The sequence below is a fragment of the Mustelus asterias genome, unplaced genomic scaffold (genome assembly GCF_964213995.1).
Source record: "Mustelus asterias unplaced genomic scaffold, sMusAst1.hap1.1 HAP1_SCAFFOLD_3778, whole genome shotgun sequence".
In the NCBI taxonomy this organism is placed as follows: Eukaryota; Metazoa; Chordata; class Chondrichthyes; order Carcharhiniformes; family Triakidae; genus Mustelus; species Mustelus asterias.
Genome location: NW_027593723.1, coordinates 2501 through 12500, shown reverse-complemented (window position 1 = coordinate 12500; position 10000 = coordinate 2501). Strand labels below are relative to the sequence as shown.

The following is a 10000-nucleotide window of genomic DNA, read 5'->3' as shown; positions in this document are numbered from 1 at the left end:
CAATTACCCACAGATCCGACCAAAGAACACACCCGTCAACTCAACACTCTGATCAAAACCTTTGATCCGGACCTTCAAAACACCCTCCGTGCTCTCATCCCACGTACTCCACACGTTGGAGATCTCTACTGCCTCCCGAAGATACACAAGGCAAACACACCCGGCCGTCCCATCGTATCGGGCAATGGGACCCTGTGCGAGAACTTCTCCGGCTACGTCGAGAGCATCCTGAAACCCATTGTACAAAGAACCCCCAGCTTTTGTCGCGACACGACGGACTTCCGACAGAAACTCGGCACACATGGAGCAGTTGAACCAGGAGCACTCCTCGTCACAATGGATGTCTCAGCACTCTACACCAGCATCCCCCATGACGATGGCATTGCTGCAACGGCCTCAGTACTCAACGCCGACAACTGCCAGTTTCCAGATGCAATTTTACAACTCATCCGCTTCATCCTGGACCACAATGTCTTCACCTTCAACAACCAGTTCTTCATCCAGACACACGGAACAGCCATGGGGACCTAATTCGCACCTTAATATGCCAACATCTTCATGCCCAGGTTCGAACAAGACCTCTTCACCGCACAGAACCTTCAACCGATGCTATACACTAGATACATCGATGACATTTTCTTCCTTTGGACTCATGGTGAGCAATCACTGAAACAACTCTATGATGACATCAACAAGTTCCATCCCACCATCAGACTCACCATGGACTACTCTCCGGAATTGGTTGACTTAGACTTAGAACAGTATAGCACAGAACAGGCCCTTCGGCCCATGATGTTGTGCCGAGCTTTATCTGAAACCAAGATCAAGCTATCCCACTCCCTATCATCCTGGTGTGCTCCATGTGCCTATCCAATAACCGCTTAAATGTTCCTAAAGTGTCTGACTCCACTATCACTGCAGAGGCAGTCCATTCCACACCCCAACCACTCTCTGCGTAAAGAACCTACCTCTGATATCCTTCCTATATCTCCCACCATGAACCCTATAGTTATGCCCCCTTGTAATAGCTCCATCCACCCGAGGAAATAGTCTTTGAACGTTCACTCTATCTATCCCCTTCATCATTTTATAAACCTCTATTAAGTCTCCCCTCAATCTCCTCCGCTCCAGAGAGAACAGCCCGAGCTCCCTCAACCTTTTGTCATAAGACCTACCCTCCAAACCAGGCAGCATCCTGGTAAATCTCCTCTGCACTCTTTCCAGCGCTTCCACATCCTTCTTATAGTGAGGTGACCAGAACTGCACACAATATTCCAAATGTGGTCTCACCAAGGTCCTGTACAGTTGCAGCATAACCCCACGGCTCTTAAACTCCAACCCCCTGTTAATAAAAGCTAACACACTATAGGCCTTCTTCACAGCTCTATCCACTTGACTGGCAACCTTTAGAGATCTGTGGATATGGACCCCAAGATCTCTCTGTTGCATTCTTGGACACACGCACCTCCATCAAGGATGGTCACCTCAGCACCTCACTGTACCGCAAGCCCACGGATAACCTCACGATGCTCCACTTCTCCAGCTTCCACCCTAAACACGTTAAAGAAGCCATCCCCGACGGACAGGCCCTCCGTATACACAGGATCTGCTCGGATGAGGAGGATCGCAACAGACACCTCCAGACGCTGAAAGATGCCCTCATAAGAACAGGATATGGCGCTCGACTCATCGATCGACATTTCCGACGCGCCACAGCGAAAAACCGCACCGACCTCCTCAGAAGACAAACACGGGACACGGTGGACAGAGTACCCTTCGTCGTCCAGTACTTCCCCGGAGCAGAGAAGCTACGGCATCTCCTCCGGAGCCTTCAACATGTCATTGATGAAGACGAACATCTCGCCAAGGCCATCCCCACACCCCCACTTCTTGCCTTCAAACAACCGCACTACCTCAAACAGACCATTGTCCGCAGCAAACTACCCAGCCTTCAGGAGAACAGTGACCATGACACCACACAACCCTGCCACAGCAACCTCTGCAAGACGTGCCGGATCATCGACACGGATGCCATCATCTCATGTGAGAACACCATCCACCAGGTACACAGTACATACACTTGCAACTCGGCCAACGTTGTCTGCCTGATACGCTGCAGGAAAGGATGTCCCGAGGCATGGTACATTGGGGAAACCATGCAGACGCTACGACAACGGATGAATAAACACCGCTCGACAATCACCAGGCAAGAGTGTTCTCTTCCTGTTGGGGAGCACTTCAGCGGTCACGGGCATTCGGCCTCTGATCTTTGGGTAAGTGTTCTCCAAAGCGGCCTTCACGACACATGACAGCGCAGAGTTACTGAGCAGAAACTGATTGCCAAGTTCCGCACACATGAGGACGGCCTAAACCAGGATATTGGGTTCATGCCACACTATCTGTAACCCCCACGACTTGCCTGGGCTTGCAAAATCTCACTAACTGTCCTGTCTGGAGACAATACACATCTCTTTAATCTGTGCTTAACCCTCTCTCCACTCACATTGTCTGGATCTTTAAGACTTGATTACCTGTAAAGACTCGCATTCCAACCATTATTGTGTAAATTGAGTTTGTGTCTTTATATGCCCTGTTTGTGAACAGAACTCCCACTCACCTGATGAAGGAGCAGCGCTCCGAAAGCTCGTGCTACCAAATAAACCTGTTGGACTTTAACCTGGTGTTGTGAGACTTCTTAGTGTACAGTTGACCAAGTTTCACGTGATGGGGGGGGAGCTGAACCAATCCCCCCTTCCTCCCCGCAGCTGGCGTCTGGGGAGAGCGGCGATGCACCCACAGTCAAACAGCTGTCCCTCCCGCCCCTCACTTGGCGCGGCGGTACCTGGATGGGCTTGGACTGTGGGTCCACGGTCACCAGGAAGATCTCCAGGACCCTGTCGGGACTGACGGGCAGCGGTACGCTGAGGTAGCAGAAAGGGTCGAATGTGACGGAGACAGTGTGGCATTGCGGACACACCAGCGTGGACTTGAACAGGCCGTGGAAGATGTCCACGATGATGGAGTCATTCCTCCTTCTGTGATTGGTCCAGGCTTCCACCGCCACCACCTGCGGGGGAGGAGGGAGGGAGAGTGGGGGAGTTAGAACCAGCTCGAGGGCCAACCAGCGATCCGAGCGACCCACTCCCCAAAAACCGCTCCCCCAATCCCCCGGGAACACAGAGACCCTTCCCCACTCAACACACAGAGACCCCTCCCCACTCAACACACACAGAGACCCCTCCCCACTCAACACACACAGAGACCCCTCCTCACTCAACACACACAGAGACCCCTCCCCACTCAACACACACAGAGACCCCTCCCCACTCAACACACACAGAGACCCCTCCCCACTCAACACACACAGAGACCCCTCCTCACTCAACACACGCAGAGACCCCTCCCCACTCAACACACACAGAGACCCCTCCCCGCTCAACACACAGACACCCCTCCCCACTCAACACACACAGAGACCCCTCCTCACTCAACACACGCAGAGACCCCTCCCCACTCAACACACGCAGAGACCCCTCCCCACTCAACACACAGAGACCCCTCCCCACTGAACACACACAGAGACCCCCTCCCCACTGAACACACACAGACACCCCTCCCCACTCAACACACACAGAGACCCCTCCCCACTCAACACACACAGACACCCCTCCCCACTCAACACACACAGACACCCCTCCCCACTCAACACACACAGACACCCCTCCCCACTCAACACACACAGACACCCCTCCCCACTCAACACACACAGACACCCCTCCCCACTCAACACACACAGACACCCCTCCCCACTCAACACACACAGAGACCCCTCCCCACTCAACACACACAGAGACCCCTCCCCACTCAACACACACAGAGACCCCTCCCCACTCAACACACACAGAGACCCCTCCCCACTCAACACACACAGAGACCCCTCCCCACTCAACACACACAGAGACCCCTCCCCACTCAACACACACAGAGACCCCTCCCCACTCAACACACACAGTGACCCCTCCCCACTCAACACACACAGAGACCCCTCCCCACTCAACACACACAGAGACCCCCTGACCACCGAGACCCCTCCCCCCCACGAACGCAGGGACCCCTCCCCCCCGCGAACGCAGGGACCCCTCTCCCCTGAACACAGACACCCCCCCTCCGTGAATCATAGAATCCCTACAGTGCAAAGCAGGCCATTCAGCCCATCAGGACTGGACCGACCACAATCCCACCCCAGGCCGCACCCCCACAGCCCCACACATTTATTCTGCTAATTCCCTCCAACCTACATCCCAGGACACTAAGGGGCAATTTATAGCATGACCAATCCCCCTAACCTACACGTCTTTCGGGCTGTGGGGGGAAACCGGAGCACCCGGAGGAAACACCCGCAGACACGGGGAGAACGTGCAAACTCCGCACAGACAGTGACCCAAGCCGGGAATCGAACCCGGGTCCCTGGTGCTGTGAGGCAGCAGTGCTAACCCACTGTGTCACCGTGCCACCCCCACAATCCTCTCCCGAGCCCCACCCAAGAGGCAGTCAGTCCTCCCTGCCGCCCCCCCCCCCCCCCCCCCCGCCCCATTGCAGGTCCGTCCCTCCCCAGCCCCAGGGGGAACCCCACCCTCACCTCGTCCTCCCGCCCGTCCGCATCCTGTAGCTCCATGTACTCTTTCCTCCGCACCCGGTTCAGGTCTTCGTGTAGCCCGTCGAGCAGGAACGCCAGCAACTCCTGTGCATCGTGAGGCTGGTAACCGGAGAACTGAGGGGCAAAATGTCCAACTCGAGTCTGCGGGAGACAGTCAGAGTCACACAAACATAGAAACGAGGCGAGGAGGAGGCCATTCGGCCCGCTCCGCCATTCATTACGATCACGGCTGATCATCAAATTCAATATCCTGATCCCCCCCTTCCCCCCCATATCCCTCGATCCCTTTCGCCCCAAGAGCGATATCTAATTTCTTCCTGAAATCACACGTTTTGTCCTCAGCTACTTTCTGTGGGAGTGAATTCCACACATTCACCACCCTCTGGGTGAAGAAATTTCTCCTCACCTCAGTCCTAAAAGGTTTACCCCTTATCCTCAAACTGTGACCCCTAGTTCTGGACTCCCCCCACCATCGGGAACATTCTTTCTGAATCCACCCTGTCTAACCCTGTTAGAATTTTATAACGGGCTCATCAACAGTTAATCTCCCCCCACACTACTCCCATCAAACACACCCAGGACAGGTACAGCACGGGGTTAGATACAGAGTAAAGCTCCCTCTACACTGTCCCCCATCAAACACTCCCAGGACAGGTACAGCACGGGGTTAGATACAGAGTAAAGCTCCCTCTACACTGTCCCCCATCAAACACTCCCAGGACAGGTACAGCACGGGGTTAGATACAGAGTAAAGCTCCCTCTACACTGTCCCCCATCACACTCCCAGGACAGGTACAGCACGGGGTTAGATACAGAGTAAAGCTCCCTCTACACTGTCCCCCATCAAACACTCCCAGGACAGGTACAGCACGGGGTTAGATACAGAGTAAAGCTCCCTCTCCAATGTCCCCATCAAACACTCCCAGGACAGGTACAGCACGGGGTTAGATACAGAGTAAAGCTCCCTCGACACTGTCCCCATCAAACACTCCCAGGACAGGTACAGCACGGGGTTAGATACAGAATAAAGCTCCCTCTACACTGTCCCCATCAAACACTCCCAGGACAGGTACAGCACGGGGTTAGATACAGAGTAAAGCTCCCTCGACACTGTCCCCATCAAACACTCCCAGGACAGGTACAGCACGGGGTTAGATACAGAGTAAAGCTCCCTCTACACTGTCCCCATCAAACACTCCCAGGACAGGTACAGCACGGGGTTAGATACAGAGTAAAGCTCCCTCTACACTGTCCCCCATCAAACACTCCCAGGACAGGTACTGTTACGGACTAGAGCAGAAACTCCAGGGTGTTTTTGAAGTTGGCCGAGACCCGAGGTTTTTCATTTGATTTTGGCATTAGTGTGAGTATGAAGTCTTTCATTCTCGGTATGATTCAAGTGACCCACTAGGGAGCTTTTATCAAACAAACTTTAAGTACACAGTTGGAATATAACAAAAAAAAGCATAACTTTTACCAATTAAACCACTTAAACATGACAAAGTATAATTCTTACAGCTATAGTTCCAATGTGAGCAATATCCCAATGACATAAATTCTCTTGAAGGACCAATCAACACTAAAAGATATGCTGATGTGGTTGCTAGATTTCCAGCCTTTTAGCACCTCTGGACAGAGATCCAGACTGACACCTGTCTTCGGACTCTCATACAGCAGATTCTCAGTGAAAGAACTATCCTCAAACAGCAGAACATCAGAGAAATAAACCTCGTCTCTGGCAGAGCCCAGTCTCCAGTGTTCAGAGACTCAGAGCTACTTCGTTCCACAGTTCCCAAAAAGCAACTGAGCTTGAATTCTCTGTGTAAGCCTAGCTCCACCCTGATGTTACTGTCAGTCAACCCAATCAAGCCCTACTCTGCAAAACCCCAGGGGAAAATCACTAAAAATCAGAACTACGTTAGTTCAGATTAAAACAAACATTCGAACAATTGGGAGCAATGATGCTGCTGCAGTAACAGTAAAGGATGCTGGTTACAGACACAGCAGCACCGGTAATAAAACAAAACCACTCAAAGAGTTTCCGCACAAGGAGCATGACAAATAATTCTCTTAAAGGCACAGAACCGTCACATTACCTTGAACATTCGAGGGATGACAGTGTAATGGCGACCAGACCAGATTTGCTTAACGATATCAGCGTAAGCTTCAGCGATTTCCCCTTGCATCCCCAGTGGGTTATCCAGGTTTAGCTCGTCCACATAGCCGTTACTGAGGAAGTAGTCCGTCAGGGGAGGCGTGCTACTCAGACACTGCAGGACAGAGAGAGAGAGAGGGGGTGTGTGTGACACTTCCAGCACATCAAACAGGCCACAACTCCTTATTACCCTTCATGATTAGTTGCTTTAGAATGTGGGCTGTATACACCCGACTTAATCAATAAAACATAGCCTCCTCCTGAATGGCTTGGGCTGACAAGTGGCAGTAACATTCACGCCACACAAATGCCAGGCAATGACCATCTCCAATAAGAGACACTCGAACCACCACCCCTTAACATTCAATGTGTAACCATCACTGAATCCCCCCACTATCAACATCCTGGGGGTCACCATCACTGAATCCCCCACTATCAACATCCTGGGGGTTACCATTGACCAGAAACTCAATTGGACTCACCACATAAACACAGTGGCTACAAGAAAGTTAAAGTTTATTTATTAGTCATAAGTCAGGCTTACATTAACACTGCAATGAAGTTACTGTGAAATTCCCCGAGTCGTCACACTCTGGCGCCTGTTCGGGTCAATGCACCCTAACCAGCACGTCTTTCAGACTGTGGGAGGAAACCGGAGCACCCGGAGGAAACCCACGCAGACACGAGGAGAACGTGCAGACTCCACACAGACAGTGACCCAAGCCGGGAATCGAACCCGGGTCCCTGGCGCTGTGAGGCAGCAGTGCTAACCACTGTGCCACCCACAGAGCAGGTCCATGTGGTCCTCACCAAGGGAGAGTGCGTCTGCCTCAACTCACAAAGCACCAGTTTAACACTTAACGAGACAGGGAGGCAAAAGGATCTTTGGTTAGAAGTCCTGACCCCCATGTCCCTTGTTCTGACCCCCATGTCCCTTGTTCTGACCCCACCCACTCAGACCCCAGCTCCGACTCTGAACTCATGCCCCCCGCCCCCCCCACCTGCTCAGCGCTGTACAGGCTGCAATGTGATTTAGGAATGCTCATTAATTTAAAAAAAAATTCATTCTTGGGACACGGGCGTCGCTGGCTGGTCAGTATTTATTGCCCATCCCTAGTTGCCCCTTGAGAAGGTGGGGGTGAGCTGCCTTCTTGAATCGCTGCAGTCCCCGTGCTGTGGGTTGACCCACAATGCCGTTAGGGAGGGAATTCCAGGATTTTGACCCAGCGACTGTGAAGGAACGGCCGATATATTTCCCAGTCAGGATGGTGAGTGGCTTGGAGGGGAACTTGCAGGTGGGGGTGTTCCCATGTATCTGCTGCTCTTGTCCTTCTAGATGGAAGTGGCCGTGGGTTTGGAAGGTGCTGCCTAAGGATCTTTGGTGAGTTGCTGCAGTGCATCTTGTAGATGGTACACACTGCTGCTACTGAGCGTCGGTGATGGAGGGAGTGGGTGTTTGTGGATGTGGTGCCAATCGAGCGGGGCTGCTTTGTCCTGGATGGTGTCGAACTTCTCGAGTGTTGTTGGAGCCGCACTCATCCAGGCAAGTGGAGAGTATTCCATCACACTCCTGACTTGTGTCCTTGTAGATGGTGGACAGGCTCTGGGGGGAGTCAGGAGGTGAGTTACTCTCCGCAGGATTCCCAGCCTCTGACCTGCTCTTGTAGCCACTGTGTGTTGAGTCCAGTTCAGTTTCTGGTCAATGGTAACTCCCAGGATGTTGATAGTGGGGGATTCAGTGATGGTAACCCCCAGGATGTTGATAGTGGGGGATTCAGTGATGGTAACCCCCAGGATGTTGATAGTGGGGGGATTCAGTGATGGTAACCCCCAGGATGTTGATAGTGGGGGATTCAGTGATGGTAACCCCCAGGATGTTGATAGTGGGGGATTCAGTGATGGTAACCCCCAGGATGTTGATAGTGGGGGATTCAGTGATGGTAACCCCCAGGATGTTGATAGTGGGGGATTCAGTGATGGTAACCCCCAGGATGTTGATAGTGGGGGATTCAGTGATGGTAACCCCCAGGATGTTGATAGTGGGGGATTCAGTGATGGTAACCCCCAGGATGTTGATAGTGGGGGATTCAGTGATGGTAACCCCCAGGATGTTGATAGTGGGGGGATTCAGTGATGGTAACCCCCAGGATGTTGATAGTGGGGGAAGGGAATGGAAATGCCATTGAATGTTATGGGGCGGTGGTTAGATTCTCTCTTTGGGAGATGGTCATTGCCTGGTGCTTGTGTGGGGTGAATGTTAGTTGCCGCTTGTCAGCCCGAGCCTGGATATTGTCCCTGTCTCACTGTGTTTGGACACGGGCTGCTTCAGTATCTGAGGAGTGGCGAATGGTGCTGAACATTGTGCAATCATCAGCGAACATCCCCACTCTGACCTTATGACGGAGGGAAGGTCTTTGAAAAATTCACACAAATCCTGCCCTCATTCCGAATTTCTGCTCTTACCTGTAGGGCAGAGTTCATGAAGCAAGTGTTGCCAAGGTTACTCAAGCCGCACACGCCAGGCTGACCCTGATAGGAGGAGCCCTGCTCATCCAGCGAATTCCGCCTGGGAAAGAGAGCGAAGCATCAGTGAGACACCCGACAGAGACTGTCCTCACCAACCCCACCTGGAACACTGCACACAAACCACAACGTTCTGTGTCCGTGATTCCCCCACACGGCGATGGGACGGGGGGTCTGTGATTCCCCCACACGGTGACGGGACGGGGGTCTGTGATTCCCCCACAGGGTGATGGGACGGGGGGGTCTGTGATTCCCCCACACGGTGACAGGACGGGGGTCTGTGATTCCCCCACACGGTGACGGGACGGAGGATTCCCCCACACGGTGACGGGACGGGGGTCTGTGATTCCCCCACACGGTGACAGGACGGGGGTCTGTGATTCCCCCACACGGTGATGGGACGGGGGGGTCTGTGATTCCCCCACACGGTGACGGGACGGGGGGCCTGTGATTCCCCCACACGGTGACGGGACGGGGGGGTCTGTGATTCCCCCACACGGTGACGGGACGGGGGGCCTGTGATTCCCCCACACGGTGACGGGACGGGGGTCTGTGATTCCCCCCACACGGGGACGGGACCGGGGGGTCTGTGATTCCCCACACGGTGACGGGACGGGGGTCTGTGATTCCCCCACACTGTGACGGGACGGGGGTCTGTGATTCCC

At 53.4% G+C, this 10000-nt stretch overlaps 1 protein-coding gene across 1 annotated transcript in view; it reads right to left on the bottom strand.

Moving 5' to 3' along the window:
- Positions 1-10000, bottom strand: part of LOC144490776 (ubiquitin carboxyl-terminal hydrolase 11-like) — a gene marked incomplete at its 5' end in the record, with an annotated part of 17289 nt that overhangs the window by 5808 nt on the left and 1481 nt on the right. The window contains 4 exons of the mRNA XM_078208478.1: positions 2843-3067; positions 4640-4798; positions 6754-6927; positions 9276-9378. Coding sequence (XP_078064604.1) covers positions 2843-3067; positions 4640-4798; positions 6754-6927; positions 9276-9378 — 661 coding nt within the window. The remainder of the gene's footprint in view (positions 1-2842; positions 3068-4639; positions 4799-6753; positions 6928-9275; positions 9379-10000) is intronic.